At 41.4% G+C, this 21482-nt stretch overlaps 1 protein-coding gene across 1 annotated transcript in view; it reads left to right on the top strand.

Moving 5' to 3' along the window:
• The window catches only part of JADE2 (jade family PHD finger 2), an 829642-nt gene that overhangs the window by 502180 nt on the left and 305980 nt on the right, over window positions 1–21482 (top strand). Inside the window, exon 6 of the mRNA XM_082255681.1 lies at window positions 10221–10432. Within this exon, the coding sequence (XP_082111807.1) occupies window positions 10221–10432 (212 nt within the window). The remainder of the gene's footprint in view (window positions 1–10220; window positions 10433–21482) is intronic.

Consider the following 21482-nt stretch of genomic DNA (forward strand, 5'->3'; position numbering starts at 1 on the left):
GACAAAGGACATCACAATATTATTGATAGTACCCTCATTTCTCTGTACTATCAACACTAACAAGCACACTTACAAATAAAGTTTGTGAAATACACTGAGCACTGTTACAGAAATTTCTTTTGTTGCACTATCACCCAGCACTTTGCAAAGGTATCATCATCTGCACAGTGTTTTGGTTTACTTTGCACGGTGCACTTTATTTAAAATTTTTTTTTTACTTTCAATAGGTTTTTATTAAAGCATGTTAGTCACATGTACAAATACAGTCAACAGTCGAGAGAAACTGAAATACAGACATCAGGCATCCACACATAGGGGCGTTAACCCGCACCTGATACTGTTAATAAACAGGGTTGTACATACATTGTATAAGAAGATATAGCACCATACTGTAGTTGAAACTAACAGTAAGCTTACTTTAGTCATAAACTGGGGACAAAAGGGAAACTGGGGAAGGGTCGAGTCTGGGGAGCAATATCAACATTTTCAGTCAAATGATCTCAGCTAGGCTTCCTCACCTTGAAAGCCATTCCACCCATGGGGCCCACAACCCGTCAGCTGCCTCCAATCTGTTATCGACCGAGGCAAACATTCTCTCATAGGAACAATATTGGCCCATCAGAAGTATCACTTCATCTATAGTCGGGATGAGGGGGGATTTCCATTTCCTCATAACCGACAACCTAGCTGCCAGAAGGAGGTTAGTCGCCACGTTTCTTAGCGGGTGGGGGATTTTTTTCTATTCCCAGGTTTAGCAAGGCCAAGCCTGGGTCTGGGGTCATAGGGGTTGACAGAATTTGACTCAGTAGATGAAATAATGTACGCCAGTAGCGAGAGATCTCTCTGCACACCCAAAGGATGTGGTGCAGAGTCCCCACCCGGCCACATCCTCTCCAACATAAACCAGAGGTGCGAGGATAGAATGTGGATAACCTAAAAGGGGTGAAATACCACCTATGGGTAATTTTATACATCATTTCCCAGTGGTTTGCATTTCTCGTGTATTTATAAATGGAAGAAGCTGCCTCTCCCCACTGGTCTAAAGAGTAAATCGCCCCCAAGTCCACCTCCCACGCGTGCATGGCGCTGGACTTGACAAAATCAAATTTACTTCCCAATAACGAGTAAGCAAGGGAGATACCCCCCCCCCCCCCCTTACCACTCCCGAGCTTTGGAGGTAATGCCAGAGTTTGGACGGGATTTTGTATATCGTAGGAGTGAAGGGTCGCAAGAGGGAAGTTAACCGCATAGAAGCAAAGAATTCCCCATCAGGTAGTTTAAATTCAGCTTGGAGGGTGACGAAGGATTTAAGTCGACCATTGGAGAACACTTGTCGAAGCCAGTGAATTCTTAAATTCCAGTGAAGCAGGGATAAATCTGGAGTAAGGACATTACACACTGCCAGAGGTATGGGAAGATCACTCAAAGGACCCTTTTGCTGGTGTTGGTGTACATGTTTCCATGTGTCCAATGTGGCCCTGACCGTGATGGGGATGGTCCCCAGCACTACCCTTGGCATAGCCTGCGACGCAAGGAGAGGCAATAAGTCTCTACCCGGAATCGCCGCTGCCTCCAAAGATGGCCATCGGTGGGATTGCAGTGGGAGAAACCAATGCCTGACCTGTGCAAGTATTGAGGCAAAATAATAGTCCTGGAGAACAACGTGTCCCAGGCCACCTGCTTTCCTGTGTTTGATTAGTTTAGTAAAAGCACACCTGGATCTTTTTTTTTTCCATAAGAATGTGTTAACCATGGATTGTGCTTTGCGGATGAACTGGACAGGAATAGGGATAGGGAGGGTTCTGAACAGGTATAACAGCTTCGGGAGGACTACCATTTTAAAAGCTGCCAGCCTATCCAGCCATGAGAACTCATTTTTATATATTGCTGCCAGGGCAGAAGTAGGGACGGGGCAAAATTCGCTCTATATAAGCCCAGGGCATTCCGCGTAAGCGTAATACCTAGATATCTAATGCCTTCATCTTGCCAACTGAAGGGAAATCTACTAGATAGCGACCTTCTAGTGGAAGTCGCTACTCCCAAATCCAAAATATAGGACTTGGTGGCATTCACCTTATATGATACAGCTTGAAATGCGGATAGCAACTCGGAGACAGCCGGCAGGGAGGAGGCCACATGAGATAACATCAAAATAGCGTCATCAGCGAACAGACTAATAACATGCTGATAGTCATCCACCTCTATCCCTGTTATGGCCGGGTGCATGCGGATGGATGCTGCTAACGGTTCCACCACTAGATTAAATATCAGCGGAGATGAAGGACACCCCTGTCTGGTGCCATTTGTGATCTGGAATGGTTGCGAGAGCAAGCCGTCCACATACACCCTAGCCGAGGGACCGGAGTACAGGGCCATTATTGCAGACAATATGCTACCTTGGAAGCCAAAACCTCCGAAGCACCTCAGACAGATAACCCCAGTGCACTCGGTCAAACCCCTTCTCCGCATCTAAAGCCAGAAGCAGAGAAGGTTGGATCGACCGGGCTGCATGGTGCATGATGTTCAGTACCCGCCTGGTTGCATCAGAGGTCATCCTGCCTTTTGTAAAACCCGACTGGTCCGGATGAAGCAACGTAGGCAAGATATCCACTAAACGCATAGCCAATAATTTGGCATAAATCTTCAGGTCGATATTGAGCAAAGATATCGGCCTGAAGTTTTGCGGGCGTCCGGGGACTTCCCCGGTTTCGGGAGAGTGATAACCAAAGCATTTAACTTCTCTTGAGGGAAAGAAGAGGAGGCAACCGCAGCACTGAAAACATCTAGCAAAAAGGGTGCAGGTACGTCACTAAATTGCTTATAATATTCCCCGCAGAAGCCATCAGGGCCAGGTGTCTTGTTGTGAGGTAGGGATCTGATAACCGATTGAATTTCAGGAATAGAAAATGGGGAGTTGAGAGAGGCAAGTTGGTCCCCAGATAGCTTAGGCAAGGAAACTGCATCTTAAAACTTTTCAATGACGCTTGGATTAGGTTGTTCCATGGATGGGTCTTCCCTTAGGTTATATAACGTACCATAGTATGAGTTAAAGCGTCAGCTATATCCTGTGGGTTGAAGAGCTTTTCGCCCATACGTGGATGCAGAATATTGGGAACAGCATCGGTCAGATGTGTTCGGAAAATTATTAATTATGCAAGAGGCAACGGGGTATGATACCACCGAGTAAGGTAACCGAGTAAAATGAGTTTCTTGGACCCTCGAACAGAGTGAGGATTTTAAAGCGATCCGAACGATTTTAGTGTGATGATCTACTGTAAATGTTCTACCCAGGTCTGATTCCCATTTCTAAAGAAAGTGCAAGTGGTGCCTTCTGGTGGTGTGAGTAATGCCCCTTGATCAGAACAGTATTCCTCTAATTAAGTCATTCGGCAGCTATCATTTTGTGGAGTCCGACTGCAAGGTAAAAAAAAGATGTAGTTGTGCTGTTCTCCAAAAATCCAGATAACAAGGGTCTGCAGTGTCTATCAGGGCCTGTAAGGTGAGTCAGGCATCTGCCACCAGAAAGTCAGAGGCTTGATATTGACACCATTCAAGTAACAAACAAAAGGTTCCTTCCTCAAGACCCAGGGTAAAACGAGGGTTACCTAGGATGGAAAAAAATGGAGAGCCCACAGAGGACAATACAGAGGCAAAAAAAAAGCTTAAAACAAATGCGCATTGTAGGTCCTATTAAAGGATGGGCTTTGAGATAAGAAGGCAACTCTCCATAACACCAAGGAGATCTGCGCAACAGTATGCAACTTTGGACCTGTTGCAGTTGCATCCAGAGCTTGGTGTCCACATGACTGCACCAGTCTACTAGTCTGCCTAAGTGGGCTGCCTGGTAGTATTTATGAAGATCCGGCACCACCAAGCCCCCATGTTGTTTCAGTTAAGTCAACAAATGCTGACAAAGTCAGGGTCGTTTATGTGCCCAAATAAAGTAGTTGAGGAAAAAGTGTACTTGTTTTAAATAATAGGAGGGAATGACAATAGGCAAACCCGGAAACTGATATAGAGGTTTCGGCAGGATGCTCATTTTAATTATATTACAGCGTCCCAACCAGAAATGTAAACTGTGATGCCATGGTTCTAAGAGGCTATGGACTTAAGTGGTGGGAAATTAATTTCAAAGGTATGGGACAGACTGATTGGAACATTGGTACCTAGGTACTTCAGGACCACCTCAGTCCATTTAAAGTGATTGTAAACCCACTTTTATGACTTTTACCTATAAGTAAGCCTTTAAATAAGGCTTACCTATAGATACTGTTAATATCTCCTAAACTTGCACCATTTAGGAGATATTTACATTGCATGCAGCCGATGACGTCATCAGCGCATGCACTCTGAAGAAATGCCGCCCGTGCCATTTCTTCAGAGCCCTGTGTTGTGACCAGCGGCTCCCGCGCGAATGACGTCATGCAGCTTTGGTCAGTAATACAGCCGGAGTCCGCAGACCCGGAAAGAAGGCAAGCAAAGATGAATGCGGCTGGCAGCGGGGACAACGTGGGCTTCGTTGCAAGTAAATGTCACATAATGTGCTAGTATGCGGTGCATACTAGCACATTATGCATTTTCTTTGCAGGGGAAAAAAAAAGAAAATAAAAAAGGAAGAGTTTACTTCCTCTTTAAATGTAAAGCTTAGTCCCAAGGTCTGAAGTCTGGAGGTTGACACTGCTACTCCCATTGCCTCCAATTTATTAAAATAATCTTTAGGTGGGATAAAGCATCATCACATTTAATTTCATAAAGAAGTATAGGAAGAGAAACAGACGAGGGTTGGTCAAGGAGAAAAGCATATCCTTCGCATATGCCGAAACCTAGATCTGGGAGTTTCCAACACTATGGCCCATGATATCTGGGTTTAGACAAATCTTACAGAGAAAAAGTTCAAGTGAGAGGGCAAAAAGGAGGGCTGACAAGGGACACCCCAGTTTGGTCCCATTGGTGATGGGAAAGGGTTCCGATACGACCCCATTCATCCCTGTGCTGTCGGTGAGGTATATATACTAGAAATCCAAAGAAGCATGTTGTCTCCAAGGCCAATATAACGCAAGACCGCAAACCTAACCTGACAGTTTACCTGGTCTAATGCTTTCTCTGCATCTGTTCCCAGGAACAGGCATTGAGCACAGGTTTGATCGGCTACATGTATTAAAGCGTTACTTAACGCAGGACCCTGCATTCACTATATCTGTTCTCCCATAGTACACAGAACATGGAAATGCAATTATTTTACTAAATATAAACTGCTAAATACCTTTTTTCATCAGCAGTTGGTGCAGTCTTGTGACTTGTTAACCAGACTATCAGTGTCTGGTTAAAGCTAGTAGGAGGAGTTTTCATTCTGCTCTGGCTGTCCTATCAGGCTGCAAGACCCCTGATCCCCTGTCTCAACAGTGCTGATTGGCCATGTGCTGATCACATGCACTCTCCGAAGAAAAGAAAAAAAAATCTCTAGCAATACACACCCAACTAAGCATATGTGCAGCTTGTCCCCTAGCCTCTGTTCTGTCGGGAGATGTATTCAGGACCATTCCACAGTAGGTATAACAAGCATGCTTTACTGCATATATAGACTGATTTTACTGGTGTGGGTTTAGTAACACTTTAAGTTCAGTACAATAAAGTTGGATTTTATTTGGAGTGTGGCTGTCTGGGTTTTGATACTAATATTGTCTGAGCTTGCACCCAAGCAGGAAGTGTGTGTGGAATTGTGGCAGAGGGCCAATCAGGAGCTGCATTATACTGTATATTCAGTACAGACTGAGCCACTGCCACAGACAAACATGCAGCAAAGCAAAGTCAAAACTCTTGATCTGCATACTTGTTCTGGGTTAGTGACTCCACAAGGTCTGCATATTAGCCATGCAACTAACATTTTCAGAACGGGGTCAATATTGACAACCCCTATATTTTTCTCATTGCAAGATTACTGTGTTAAGTGCGGGAGGAATGACACTTACCCTTGTTTTTTTTCTGCATTTAGGAAATATGAAAGGCCAGTGAGCACAAAAAAAATGTTTAACTCTGGGTGCCAATAGATACAGTGGGTATAGAAAAGAATGCCCCTTCCCTTTTTAAATAATCACAATGTGTTGCTTTTCAGCATGAATTAAAGACAGACACAGTGTTTGTTTTATCCAGCTGTATTTATGCAACTTATAACAGCCAAGTGAAAGATATAACGCCAACATGTCCGAAAAGAATTCCGAAAATTCAAAAACAGAATCACTGAGTTGGAAAAAGGATTAGCCCCTCCTAAAAGTGACTTGTAAACTTAATCAGTTGTGCTAATCATCTTCTCAATGGCACACAAAGCCGATTGACTTTCAATTGTGATCAGCTGTGGTCATTTTTATTAGCTCAGCATGAAAAAAAAGCTGACAAAGGAGCCCGCCTGACAGGTCATTCTGCAAATGCTTAGAAACGCATCACGACACGTCTGGTAATGTCATTACACTCGAAACAGTACATTATGAGTGCTGCAGCGCTCTCTCTTGGCTCCCTCCATACACAGCCAGCTTCCAGATCCAGAAGAGCGGCAGCATAGGCATCTATAGTGCGGGTGAAGATCCCCATTCCACCGGAGACAGACTTTGATGTGCCTGTTTTTATCCAAATAAATGTAAGTTGTTCTTACATATTTGTTCTTAAACTATTAACTGTCTGCACTTAGGTGTACTTCTGTGTTCCTTTTCTCTTTGCATCCACTTTAGAGATTGCTTCTCCTCCCCACAAGAGGCTTGCCCTGAGCTGCTGACATTCTTATCCCTTGGCCCTACCCTCCTCTCTGGATGGACTTCCCTTAATGTCTTTAGCCATTGGACTGTTTTGCATAAAGTGATAACTTGCACCATATTCCACTTTTGTAGAAGCACAATGAAGTCTCTTATTAGGAAGTGGAAGGTATTTGGTACAACACAGACCCTCCCTGGATCAGGACATTGCTTCAAACTGAATGAAAGAGCCTGGAGAAAACTGGTCAGAGGGGCTTCCTAAAGGCCTACAGCAACTCTGAATCAGTTGCAGAAATTTATGACAAAGCGTGGTCAACAATGTCATAAATTCTCCACAAATGTGGCTTGTATGGGAGGGTTTCAAGAAAAAAAAAAAGGGCCACATGCAATCATGACTTTGCCAGAACGCACCTTGAAGAATCTGAGGCCACGTGGAAAAAGGTGTAATGGTCATATGAGACTAAAATTGAATTATTTGGCCTCAAAACCAAATGATATCTCTGGAGGAAATCCAATATAGCTCACCATCCAAATAACACCATTCTTAGAGTAAAGAATGGAAGTGGTAATATCCTTGTAATGGGGATGTTTCTCTGAAGCAGGGAGGGGAGCACTTGTTAGGATAGAAAGAAAAATGGATGGGGCAGAATACCCTCAAATTCCTGGGGAAAATTTGCTGCCCTCTGCCAGAAAGTTGTCAAAGAGAAAAGGGTTTTCCTTCAAACATGACAATGACCCACATCACACAGCAAAAATGACCACACAGGAGAAAAAGGCGACTGTCCTTACATGGCCTAGTTCGAAGCCAGACTTAAACCCCATTGAAAATCTGTGGAATAACTTGAAGACTGCAAAACACAAACGGTCACCATTAACTGAGCTTGAGCAGTTCTGCAAAGAAAAGTGGGCTGATGTTGCAAAATCTAGACATGCAAAGTTAGTAGAGACATATCCAAACAGACTAAAGGCTATAATTAAAGCAAAAGGTGGTTCAACAAAATACTGACTCAAGGGGGGTGATCTTTTTTTTCAACTCAGTGATTCGGGTCTAGATTTATTTTTGTCCAGCATGTTGGTGTTTTTATATATATATATATATATATATATATATATATATATATATATATATATATTTTTTTTTTTTTTAATTTATATATATATATATATAAACTGTGCTGTTTGGGGGGGTGGTTGTATTCTTTTCTATACCCACTGTATTCATCCCAAAGAGGGGATCTTTTTTTTTTTTTTTTTTTTTTTTCAGTTTATTTTTTGTTTATCATTATTTTGAAATATATTAAGGAAAGACAGGAAATATTACATCCAATTTTCTTTCCTTATTTTTAAAGATATTGATGTTTTTAGGTGCTGGTTGTTCTTACTCCCTTACTTAACGAGGCAATGCAGTAAACAATGTTGTGCAGTAAACTATGGTCAGATATTATATTTCATCATCAGAGCATTACATGAAAAATGTTTGATTAGTCAGTTTATTGTCAATATGAATTCTATATATTCGTATATTTATATGTTCAATGGGAGTTTAGCAGATTTGCGCTGTTGCCACCACCATACGTGGTGAGAAGAGTAGAGGAAGAGCAGGCTGTCAGAGCCAACAGTGAGCATGACTGCTCATATACCTGTATTTTTTTCTGGATAGTGAAATTCAGCTTTGTTAACAGTATGCTTATTCTAAAATCTTACATGCATGCTCAGAGACATCCCTTAAATAAAGGAGGTTCTGCAGTGAAGACCGTGATAGGGAAACAATAATGTCCCAGAAGAAATGCCTGTTTACCTCATTTTGCCAGTGTTTTGTCAGTGTTTTAACATAAAAAGACGTGCATATATGGAAGGAGCAAGAGACCAAAAGAGTCCAAATTCATTGATATTGTGTTAAAAGACAGCCAACGCATTTTGGGGGTCAAAAGAACTACTCCATCAGGGTTTAATTTAAAAATGAGAACCTGGAGTGGACTCAAATTAAGGCTTTCCTGTTTGAACAGGGAAGCTGATTGTTGGATTAGGATTCCTGACCAGCAGTATCTGCATTAGCAGTCAAAATAAGCTAATTTCAGGCTTAAGACACAATATCAATTAATGAACTTAAAAACTCTTGTCTTTTCGTCTGATGCTTTTTCCATATGTGCATGTCTTTTCTGGTAACCTGCTGGAGTACCTTCTGGTAGCTTTGTATTTTGTGAGCGGCCTAACTTGAGCCCAGTGACATTTTATTAATTTCAGGTTCTTATATAGCGCTGTCAATTTACGCAGCGCTTTACATATACATTGCACATTCACATCAATCCCTGCCCTCAAGGAGCTTACAATCTAAGGTCCATAACTCGCATTCATACATACATTGTAAGGCCAATTTTATACAGGATCCAATTAACCTACCAGCATGTCTTTGGAGTGTGGGAGGAAACCGGAGTACCCGGAGGAAACCCACGCAGGCATCAGGGAGAACATGCAAACTCCAGGCAGGTAGTGTTGTGGTTGGGATTCAAACCAGCGACCCTCTTGCTGCTAGGTGAAAGTGCTAACCACTACACCACCTCTTCAAGTGTTTTTTGTCTTTTTACTACCTTGTTTAAAGTGGACCTTCAGTCATTTTTTTCATCTTTCCCATCTATTACATGTTCTGCCCTTATTTTAACTTTAGATACTAAAACATTTTTTTTCTGCCAGTAAATACCTTCTACAGCCCACTTCCTCTTTCTTGTCTGGTAATTAGCTTAGGCTAATGGCATCATGCACAGCTCTCTCTCACTCTCATTAGGGTTTGCCAGCAAGGGAGGAGGGATGAGTCATAGGAGAGCTGCAGAGCTGAAGGGGGATGCATGAGGGCGTAGATGACAGGAGACTGCAGAGATCCATAAGTTTTCATCAAGAGAGGAGAGAGAGGAGAAATGGGCAGGCAAGCAGTAACGAAGCAGTGATGAAGTGAACAGGCAGCACCTTCAGCTGCCCACCGTTAAAATATCTGCAGCCAGACTTAGTGGAGGGAGATTTCTACAGCATATTTGGCAAGTACAAAAGCACAGTATATATAAAATAATATGCAAAGTGGTTGGAGGGAAGCTTCAGAATGGCAAATATGTTTTTATTACAAATTATGTGAGCAGAATGCAGTTTCTCTTTAAAGCATATCAAAGTCCCAGCGCCTCTTGGATGCTATTTTTTTCACTGGAGCATTTTTCCTCAGTCAGCATGCTGTAGACCAGTACGCCAAATAACAAGGTGGATACGTACATGGTAAGCATGTATACTGTTGCTTGGTAGAAGCTGATTTTTTAAAAGCCTTTGCTTTAAAGATGCAAATTGTCATACTCTTATGGCACCCAATGCTGTCTGCTGTTTTCAGAAAAATACGAGGGATGTGGGGAACTTATGGTGAGGTGTGACATCTGATTAAAGGAAAAAAAACAGGTTTAGTAAATTGATACAAATTGACTACTGCTTCTGTATTCACAGACATGCCACTTCTGGAAGAACTCACCTTAGAAAAGGTTTTGGAAGAGTTAGAGTTGCTCTGCCATGAAAACATGAACCTTGCAATTGAAAAGGAGGAAGGACTGGGGATTGAATATGATGAAGATGTTGTCTGTGATGTTTGCCGGTCACCAGAAGGAGAAGATGGGAATGAGATGGTTTTCTGTGATAAGTGCAATGTCTGTGTGCACCAGGTGAAGTATTTTGTTCATGCATAGCAATTACATTGTGTCTTTGAATATCCATGATGACGCATCTGACTACAACACATAGATATAATTAGCTTACTTTATTTGTCTCCCTTTTTTCCTCATTGTTTTTTCAATATTAAGCTTCTGACATGGAAGGGAAAATATCTGCTGAAGGGCAGTCCTGGAGTTCAGACTGGCTAATTGCCACCTTAGCAATTCATATGAACAGCCTCCTAGACTTAGATCACAGCTTAGAAGTAACCTGACCAGGGGATGCCTGAGGGGGAGGAGCCAGTATGGCGCAGACATGAGTGAGGGAATTCTGTGGCGCAAAACGCTCCATGCCGTGTGAAGCTCTGAGACTGACTGACTCGGCTCGCGGTTCACTGCTCGCGGCTTCCCCGGGGCTCGTGTGTTGCAGTTCCCCGGTGCCTGTGGTGGAGCTGGCCAGCTGTCCCTCCTGCTACTCTGCGCTGAGTGTCTCGAGCATCGGATCAATGTATGCATTCGTTGCGGGACACAGGGATGCATGTACACATGCACTGTGCTTGAGTGGTCAGTTTCCCTGTCGTCTCTTGCTGCCCCGGCACCGCTGGACATCGGAGCGGAGCTGGAATTGACGCAGTCAGCAAAGCCATCTGGTGCACCTTGAGGATGAGATAAGAACACTCAACCCTTAATTTCCCTAATATCATTGATCTTGCTGTCTAGCCAGCCAGGGAGACACAGGAGAGATGATGATGGAGAAATAAGGCCAATTGGAGCAGCTGATGGTCTGAATTTGCCTGGAATCGAGTGAAGGGAGCTGGGGTGGGTTGGGGGGGATAGGCTGTGGTGTTGGGGGGGCAGGGGGGGGGAAGTGATGGAAGAAGGAGAAATTAGAAGATAGTAATGTGATTTCGTTTGGCTGCTTAGATGGGCCCTGAATCCTCTCACCCATAGTGGAGGGAGGAGAGGGGTTCTTCTTTTTTCTTTCCCTCGCGGGCGGGTTAGCAGAGAATCACCCTGAGCTATAAGTAGAGTGTGGGAGAAGTTATGGATAGATCTCACAACTTCTACTATAGGACCATTAGTGGTCAGAATAACATCAAGAAGGGAACAGAGAGGGAGGGTGGAGGGGTGGTTGGGGTGGGGAGGAGATGTGGGGGGAAGGGATAAACGGGAGGGGGAAGGGAAAATATAGATTTGTAGAATTTTTGGTCCTACCTGCTGATGTTGATACCCCTATTAAATTTGGTTATGGATCCTTGCGGAGATATGGAGACGTAGGTCCCCTGTTTCCCCATTTGACCTGTTCGAATGGAGATGCGGTGGATAACAAGCAGCGAAGTTGAGAGGAGTTATAGAGATTAAATGAATTGCTTGAAAATACTTTCATACAACGTCAGAGGATAAAATATGCCAACTAAAATAAATAAATCTTAGAAGAGCTCAGCCAAAATGGTCATCTTACAGGAGACTCATATTGTACAGGATACAAATGTGAAAATATACTCAAAATATTACCCGATCTTGTATTACGGAGACTCGCCTATTAAGAGAGCAAAGGGGGTGGCAATCGGTCTGGCTAAAGAGATAAGGTTCTCCCTGGAGGACAGATTGGTCGACCCAGAGGGCCAATACATCTTCCTAAAGGGACAACTACAAGGAAGGGGATTGTACCCTGACAAATATATACTGTCCAAATAAAAATTCAAAAGGGTACCTGAGGAAAGTATTAGATAAATTGACCCTTTTTATAAAGGGCGACCTTTTATTGGCTAGAGATTTTAATTTCTGCATGGATCCTTCTCTGGACTGTATGTAGAGTGCGCGGGAGATGGGAGGTTCTCAACTTAGGTAAAAAATAAGCTTTTCCAATGTCAATTAGTTGACGATTACAGAATTCAACACCCTAGAGAGCGGGATTACTCCTATTCCCCGTGCATTCGATGAGACCCCGGATGTATCCTTAGTTACAACTTGGGAAGCCCGTAAAGCATATATTAGAGGAATATTTATCTCAATAGGATCCAGGGAAAAAAAGGAAAGAACTATTGATATAAATAGACTAATATCAGAGATAAAGGAGCTGGTACAGATACATAAAGAGAACTTTAGATATGGGGATACAAAAAGCTTTAATATTAGAAAGATGAATTGAAGGGATTGTTGGAGAAGACTAGGAGATGCTTTAATAGGGTTGCTAAAGAAAGATACAAATGGAGCAATAAACCTGGAAAATACCTGGCAGGACTAGAAAAAAATAAAAAAACAGTAAAGGAGAAAACAGTAAAGGTGATTTCAACAACAAAAATAGCTAGTGCTTTTCAAAATGATCAAACTTTATACTCTGTTTGTCAAAAAGATACATTAGTGGGAGAACAACTTGGAAGACAAAAGACACAAGAATATATAAAGGATTCAAAGCTATCTAAAATAGAAACAGAAAAACTACTGGCCCTAAAGACACCGATCTCACAAAAAGAAGTTAGGGAAGCGTTAAAAGAATTCCCCAGCTAGGAAAAGCCCTGGCCCGGACAGGTATACGACCCGCTATTACAGGAGATTTAAGGAAGTATTGGTCCTGAAACTCTGCTCTTACATGAATAACATAGGTGAAAAGGGGGAGACGAGAACCGAATTATTGAAGGACCATATAACAGTAATACCTAGGGATGGGAAAGATACAACTTTGTGTTCTAGTTATAGGCCAATATCACTGTTGAATACAGACATAAAACTATACGCAAAAATGTTAGCAACCCGAGTGAAGGATTTGATGGTAGAGTGGATCCATGTGAATCAGACAGGATTCATCCCAGGCGGAAGGGGTAAAGATAATGGGATAAGAACTCAACTGTTAATACATAAGTTTAAGGAACAAGAGACCCCGACTCTCCTACTGTCAATTGATGCTCAGAAAGCTTTTGACAGGGTACATTGGGAATTTATGTTCGAAACAATAAAGGGCTTTGGTATCAGACCAAGGATGATTGAATGGATAGGAGCCCTATATATATATATATATATATATATATATATATATATATATATATATATATATATATATATCCATCTGCATCGGTGAAAGTAATTGGTAATTTATCAACACAGTTTAAGATAAGACAGGGTTGCCCTCTCTCTCCCCTGTTGTTCGTCCTGTCATTAGAACTATTGCTGCATCCATAAGGAACAATGTAGATATAAAATGGGTGCGGGTTGGACAGGAAGAACGTAAAATTGCAGTATACGCAGATGATGTTTTATTTTATATCAGAAATCCCAGAGTAACTCTCCCAAATGTCATCAAGAAATTGAAGAGATGGGGAAATATAGAATTTTAAGATAAATCCAGTAAAATCTGAAATGTTAAACATCGGACTGAGTAAAAAAGAAGAGCAGGCCTTGCAAAGGGAATTTCCATTTACCTGGGTAAAGGTAATACTAAAAAAATTTGAGGCTAAATATAACCCTACTACCCGAAAACCTATATCAATCTAATTACATACCTTTGCTAGACAAGATAAAGTTAAACATGAGGAAAACAGTGAGCCACCCAATCTCTTGGCTAGGCAGAATAAATATATTTAAGATGATAATCTTGCCTAAAATAATATACAGATTCCAAATGTTACCCATTGCTATTCCACCAGCATTCTTTAAAACAATGTTGTTAAATTTTATATTGCAGGGGAAAAAACATAGGGTGCAGTATGCAGCTCTCAGCAGGGATAAGATGCAGGAGGGATTAGCGGCACCGTATATAAAAAGATACTACACAGCAGCAGTGATATCACGAATGGTAGAATGAAAAAAAAAAAACACAGGAAAAAGATGGGTTGAGATGGAAATTGCATTAAGTAAAACCCAATTGGGCAAGAATATTTGGATTCCACCAAAGTATAGGGGAAATACACAAGGATATACACGAAATGACGAGAGTTACATTTAAAACATGGGATGCTATATATAGGCAGGCCGGGTGGGAATACAACTCTCCATTACCACTAGAAGGTACAAAATATTTTTTACCAGGAGTAGAGAAACAATTTGGTGGTTGGTTAAGGAATTTGCAGTTAAAGAATTAACACATAACGGGAAGATTAGGTCATTACACTAACTCAATAATAGGGGAGGTTTGATATGAAATCAGTGGAGATATAGGCAATTGAAACACTTTGTAGGGTCTCTGCCTCAACCCATCAGATCAGAAAAAGAATTGAATCTTGTGGAAAGGCTTTGTAACCCATTAACAAAATTAAGTCATAGTCTGTCTCAAATATACAAAATGTTAATTTGTCTGATGGGTATAAGGAAACTCCCATTTATAGAAAGTTGGGAAAGAAAAATAGGGTTAGGTTTGGTGAGCACAAGGTGAATGGTGTGCTGAAGGCTGTATACTGCATGGCTAGAGATGTGAACACCATCGAGATGAATTCTAAATGCCTCTCAAGGTGATATATAGCACATAGCTGTCAGCCAGAGAGGTCAAACCTGTGTTGGAGAGGTTGTCAAGTGTTGGGCACAATTGCTCATGTCTGGTGGGAATGTCCCAAGATTCGGGAATTTTGGTTAAGAATACAACAATTATTTAATAAAATCACAGGAGAGAATATCACAGATGACCCCTGGACCTGTTTATTCCATAGAACAAATAGGCCTTTAAAGCAATATAGAAACTCCAAAGTTCCAAATTTGCCAAAAAATTGTCTCAATAAAGAAGCCCCTACCATAAGGGAGTGGTGCAGCAGAGTTGAATATATTTATGACAAGGAACACCTGTGTAGTATGGAAGAAGCAATAAATGGGTAAAATTGATTAATTTTAAAAAGACCAGAGAGTATATTGAAATATGGAAAGAACAGGGGAATAATTAAAAACTGGGTAATGTTAAACTTAGAAAATGGGAGTAGGACCGCAATAGGAGAAGGTAACCAATGTAAGGGGGAGGGGAGATATAGGGGAGATAAGATAGGTCTGTAATATGGAAGAATTTACTATTGTGGTGTGTGAAATCAAAATGACACTTAATAAAAATGATTGAAAGAAGCAATTACATTGTGTCTTTAAATATCCATGATGAAGCATCTGACTACAACACATAGATATAATTAGCTTACTTTATATGTCTCCATTCTTTCCTCATTGTTTTTTCAATATTAAGCTTCTGACATGGTATGGGATGGAAAATCTGCTGAAGGGCAGTACAGGAGTTCAGACTGGCTAATTGCTCCCTTAGCAATTTATATTACCAGCCTCCTAGAGTTAGATCACATGATCATCACAGGAGAAGAGGAGTGGTTCAGCATTTTTATAAACAATATTTTGGCTTGTTTCAAATTACACTGGACACCATTGATTTTGTTTCCTGAACACTTTTTGCTGTATTTTATAGATTTTTTTTGACTGCTAATCATGAACGCAATTTGTATTTAACCTATCACTAACCACTTTATAGAAATCTTATGTATTTCCAATATCTTTTGGCTATGGTGCAGACAGGAAGAAAATATACAAAAGATGGAACTGTTGCTAAAGCACACCAAGTACAACTAGAATGTCTGTGGAGATCTAAAAGTAGTGGCCCTACTGCTTGCAATGCATATTGGATATAGCAAGTGCTTTTGTTACATATACAAATAGGACATTCACGCAAGAGAGTCACGTTCGATTAAAAAGAAATTGCCACGTTGAAAGAATTTGGTTTCAGGACAGAAAAAGGTGACACAAAAACCATTTGACCCAACAAAGATATGTTTGCCTCTGCTTCACATAAAACTTGGACTGATGAAACATTTCCTGAAAGTGATTAACAATGGAGGTGAAGGTTTTCAATATTTGAGACAGATGTTTCCAAAAATAACTGGTGTCAAGATTAACCACTTCAGCTCCGGAAGGTTTTACCCCCTTAATGGCCAGGTCATTTTTTGCAATACGTTACTGCGTTGTTTTAACTGACAATTGCGTGGTCGTGCGACGCTGCACCCAAATAAACTTGATCTCCTTTTTTCCCCACAAATAGAGCTTTCTTTTTGTGGTATTTGATCACCTTTTACGGTTTTTATTTTTTGCACTATAAACAAAAAAAGAACCACAATTTTGAAAAAAATTAAAAATAGTTTTTCTTTCTGCTATAAAACATACCCAATAAAAAAAATTTAAAAATCAAATTTTTTTCATCGGTTTAGGCCATTATGTATTCTACTACGTATTTTTGTTAAAAAATTCTAATAAGTGTATATTGATTGGTTTACGCAAAAGTATAACGTCTACAAACTATGGGATAGATTTATGGACATTTTTCTTTTTTTTTTTTTGTTTTTACTAGTAATGGCGGGGATCTGCGATTTTTAGTGGGATTGCGGCAGACAAATCCGACACTAACTGACACTTTTTGGGGACCAATTACACCAATACAGTGATCAGTTCTAAAAAAAAGAAAGATTTAAAGTTAGCGCACAAGGTATAGTGTCAACAAACTAGTTGAACAGTGTCCATAAAGTCCATAGATTAAAGTCCATAATAACGGTGAGTACACCTGTGAACATTGAAGTCCAATCCGCAATAAGCACTAAGGGCAGGAAAAGCTCTTCTAAACAGTGAAGCCAACTCTGTAAATAAAAGCAAGGAAAGGAGAGAGAAAAGCGCCTCTAAGTGCAGTATTTTATTATCCAGACAGGCAACAAGTGAAGACTCACATAATAGCTGCTCAATATAGGCTCATCTGTAGTGACAAACATAGCGTGCCTCTGCATTTCTTAGAATACCATAATAATTCCACCACAGGCTTGCGGGTCTGGATTATAGAAGCCATTCCCAAACATGTATCTGAAGCAGAACGCTTCTCCAGGTTATGCCAGCGTGAAACATTTTGGATTTATACTCTTGATTCTCTTGCACCAAATGGCCTTAATGAAGAGCTAGAAATGAGCACTATTCTCTAGAAAATACCTGATGTGTAATTATGCCCTATAATCATGATTCTTTGTTTTCAGGTTACTCATTTATTGTCACAGACAGTTTAATATAGGTTTAATATAAATTTTATATATATAGTCTATTCCAGCTCTAGACGCCACACTGTAAGCTGTCTCCGTGGTTATGAATGAATTATCTAGTTGCCCCTAGATTAAACAATATTACCAGTTTGGATAATGTTATCCTACTGCTTAATTCACCTGTAGTATATAGTCACTGACATATACCCAGGTTTAGGAGTAAATTTAAGAATCTAATTGGTTTTGTGCATATACAGAGTGCTGGACCATTACAGTATTTATGAATTATGATTTTTGGCCCTTTTGCTCATATTTTACACTCCCTTTTAGGGAGTGTAATTTTTACCTCTATTGCTATTCTTTGCACCATTTGAGGTAATTTATGTGGATTGCCCCTGTAAATGTTCTATGTCACGTTATCTTGCTGACCATACCTATATATCCAGCTCCTAATTGCTCCCTTATTACTTGACAAAGGAGCGCGCATGCTCGGAAATGCGTTGTGGTTCTCCTCAGCCCTTTGGTCACGTCACGCGCTGAACGACGCTTCATCTCGAGTTGGTCCTAAACGAGTCGTACCCGGAAGGTGCAGGCTAGCCGGCACTCTCCCATCTTCCGCAGGCATCCCAACTGCCACATCTCCAGATTGTCAAGGCCCATGTGTGCTGGACATCCACCATTGGGCTTGCACCCCCCAGATGAGCCTATATTGAGCAGCCATTATGTGAGTCTTCACTTGTTGCTGGTCTGCATAATAAAATACTGCACTTAGAGGCGTTTTTCTCTCTCCTTTGCAGTGCTAAATAAAATGCACTGTTACTATATAAATTACACTGGCATGAAAGGGATTAACACAAGGGGTGATCAAGGGGTTAAGTGTGGTCCTAGGGAGTGCTTTCTAACTGTAGGGGCGAGTGGATGCACTAGAGGAAAAGAGATATCTGTGTTTCACCTTAGCTGATACAAAATATCTCTCTCTTCCTCTGTGACAGAAGGGCGGTCTGCCTTGTTTACATAGGCAAACTGCCGTTCTGTCACCCCGCCAAACGATCCGGCTGCGCACTGACATCTTCTGCAGAAAATTACATACATGTACATGATTTTGCCCAGCCAGACCGCCCTGGCGCAGTATATATGCGGCAGGCAGTCCAGAAGTGGTTAAGGAAGGTATTTATGTTAGTCCACAGATCCGATACATCATCAATGACACACAGTTCGAAGATCTGCTGATGGGACCAGAGAAAATCTCCTGGAAAGCATTCAAGGATGTTAAAAAAAAATTTTGGCAACTACAGAGCTTCAAACTACATTCAGCTGGTTGACAAACTTCTTCCAGCGTACATGACCATGAAGTTCAGCGTGTCACTGAAGCTGAAGATTCATTTTCTGCATTTACACTTTAAATTCTTTCCCGAAAATCTAGGTACAGTTAGTGACAAACATGGCAAATGGTTTTACCTGGACATTGCCACATTGGATGTACACATTAAAATCAGCAGCAAAACATGTTTAGCCCTCTTGAACTAATGCAGTTCAACTTTAAAAGTTAATTTAATACTTTTCAAGATTTCTATGTTATAGTCATTTTGAAATTATATTTTTGTTCAGTTTGGAGGGGTCTGTCATAATCATCAAATGTTTTTCAGGAAGCAAAAATATTGTTGTCCAGAGTTATTTGTCTAATTAAGGAAGAGATTTACCATAGCGTTAGGTTTAAATTTGTGTATAGTTTTCTTTAAGCATCCCTTGTGCATTCTTTCAGATAAAACTCTATTTGCAGCTACTGTCAGACCCATTGTAAGGTAGCTTGAAGGTTTAGAAGCAGTGGCTAAATCTTTTGCATGTTTATTAATAATATATTTAAATAAAATGTTCAGCTTAGGACTTTGGTGTAATGAAGAATATGCCTGTGAATATTCATACTTTTCCATTTATCCACATTCATTTTTGTTCTGCTCATGACCTTTTTTGTCACTGCTGAGCAAATTACCATCTAGTTTGCTTGCTTCTTAATTATCTTGAGCTCAATATTTTCTAAAACTAGCATGGATGTAAAAATTTTAACAAGTGTAAACCCAGATGTGAAATTGATGTAGTGCTGCTATTCTACCTTTGTCAATCTGTAAATCTGTGAATTCTCTCTTAATTACAGTGCAGTGTACCTTCGGTACAATTGTTTTTGATCACCTGCACAATTGCTTACCTTCCTCCTCAATGCAGCCCTGCCTGGTGCTGCACAACCTTATAAGCAAAACTACACTTTGCTTCTGCTGGACTACTGGAGGCAGCCTTGAGTACAGCTTACCTATAGGAATGATTGGGGCCGTAGCATGCGTGTACATTGTGAGGAGGACCTGGCAGACGTGATTTTATTGAAAAGGCTGTGTGGATAAGGGTGGGAGGGTAGTATTTGACCAAATGGCCATTACTTAAGGGGATGAGTGGAATTTATTAAAGGACAGTTGTACCATAGACACATTTGTCTTTTAAATCAATGGATTATAGTTGCATTAAATTTCTAATACCTTCCCTAAAGGCCTGTTTTGGCAGGCTTTAGGCTTGTGTTGGTGGGCAAATTCAGCTTTCTTTTAGCTGTATTTGAGATCAGTGTGAGAAAGTTCTGGGATCATTCAGAATTCAATGACAGGTGCATTCGACTTGCAGTTGACCTCCTGACCTTTTAAGCTGCATCAACCTGCTTCTAGTACTTTTGCATTCCTACAGACTTGCATGACAAGAAAAGAAGTTCTGATGTGAAGAAAAGCTGCCATCATGGGCCCCTACACCTGCTTACTGTACGCCGCTTAAAGAATTTGTACCCTATTGGTTGCCTAGACCGTGCTTCGACCTTTGGCACCCGTGCCTCCGACACCTTTGGCACCCTGTGTTCAGACATTCCTGTGGTGACCAAATACAATTAGAGACATAAACACAATCAAGTGAAACATTTGAATCTTGTTTACTGAGGTATTAAAAGCATTAGGATTCAGTAACATAAACTTGTCACTTGCTGAAAGCTTACTATGACAAATAACACTGATGCTAGAAAACAGTCAAAAAGAAACAGATTGCAGTATACACTGAACAATTGCATAAGATCAGAACTTTGTTTAAGGTGAGATCTTTGGATACAGGCAGAAGAAGGACAGGGGAATGACCCTTTTCTCTTACGTCCTCCGACAGTCGCCGCCTCTTCATATTCGTCACATATGGGGGTATTAGACTTTGCTCCGAAGGAGTAGCTAGGCAACAGAATATGTTAACATTAAAGCTTTTAACATATCCCACCCTCAAGGGGTGGTCCCCTCAGTCAATACCCTCCTACTTCCTGCAACCATATCTCAGTTTTAATGTCTAGCTTGTCAGGAGTGGATGGCTCTCTCTGTGCTGGGGCTTTGTGCCCCAGACTCTTTCTTCTTTTTTGATTTTTTGTTTGAGTTTTCTCTCTACCTTTACTTAGCTGTTCTTTTTGTCAGCATTAGTTAGTTCTTCGGATGAAGAGGATCATGCGGGCTGGGTCTCGGGCTGATCCCCCTGGTCGCAGGTTGTGGGTCAGTGGCTTCCCAGCCTGCCATCGAGCGTTCAGCCAGGTAACGCTCCAGGCACAGTGAACGACCCATCCCTGTTCAGTGCAGGGATGATTGGTGAGGTGGCTACCTCACTGGACGCTGTGCGGTTTCTTAACCCCCATTCTGTGCGTCTTGTATGCGACTCTCCCTGCCTCATGTGCAGCGGCTTGTTCGCCAGTGCGGGTCCCCCACGCCACTGTGAGGTAAGTGTATTTATGTGGGGACCTGTCTGTCTGGGGGGGGTGTCAGTCTGGGACTGTGTAACTTGCCTCTATTCACACTGTTTGTCTCCCTATCTCTCGGCTGCATGCTGTGGGCTGCAAAGGGGGGGGGGGGGGAGCTGTGTGACACTGTGTGTGTCAGCCTTGTCAGTGTGAGAAGCTGTGTGCTGTGGGGCATGTTTTGTGGCATGTTTGGGCTTTATACAGCGATCGCTGCGGCGATCTGACGTTTTTTTATATGGAGACGTGTGCATTACTGTACTGTGGAGCGGCGGTTTCGGCG

The sequence above is a fragment of the Pelophylax lessonae genome (assembly GCF_965119305.1).
Source record: "Pelophylax lessonae genome assembly, chromosome: 4".
NCBI lineage: Eukaryota > Metazoa > Chordata > Amphibia > Anura > Ranidae > Pelophylax > Pelophylax lessonae.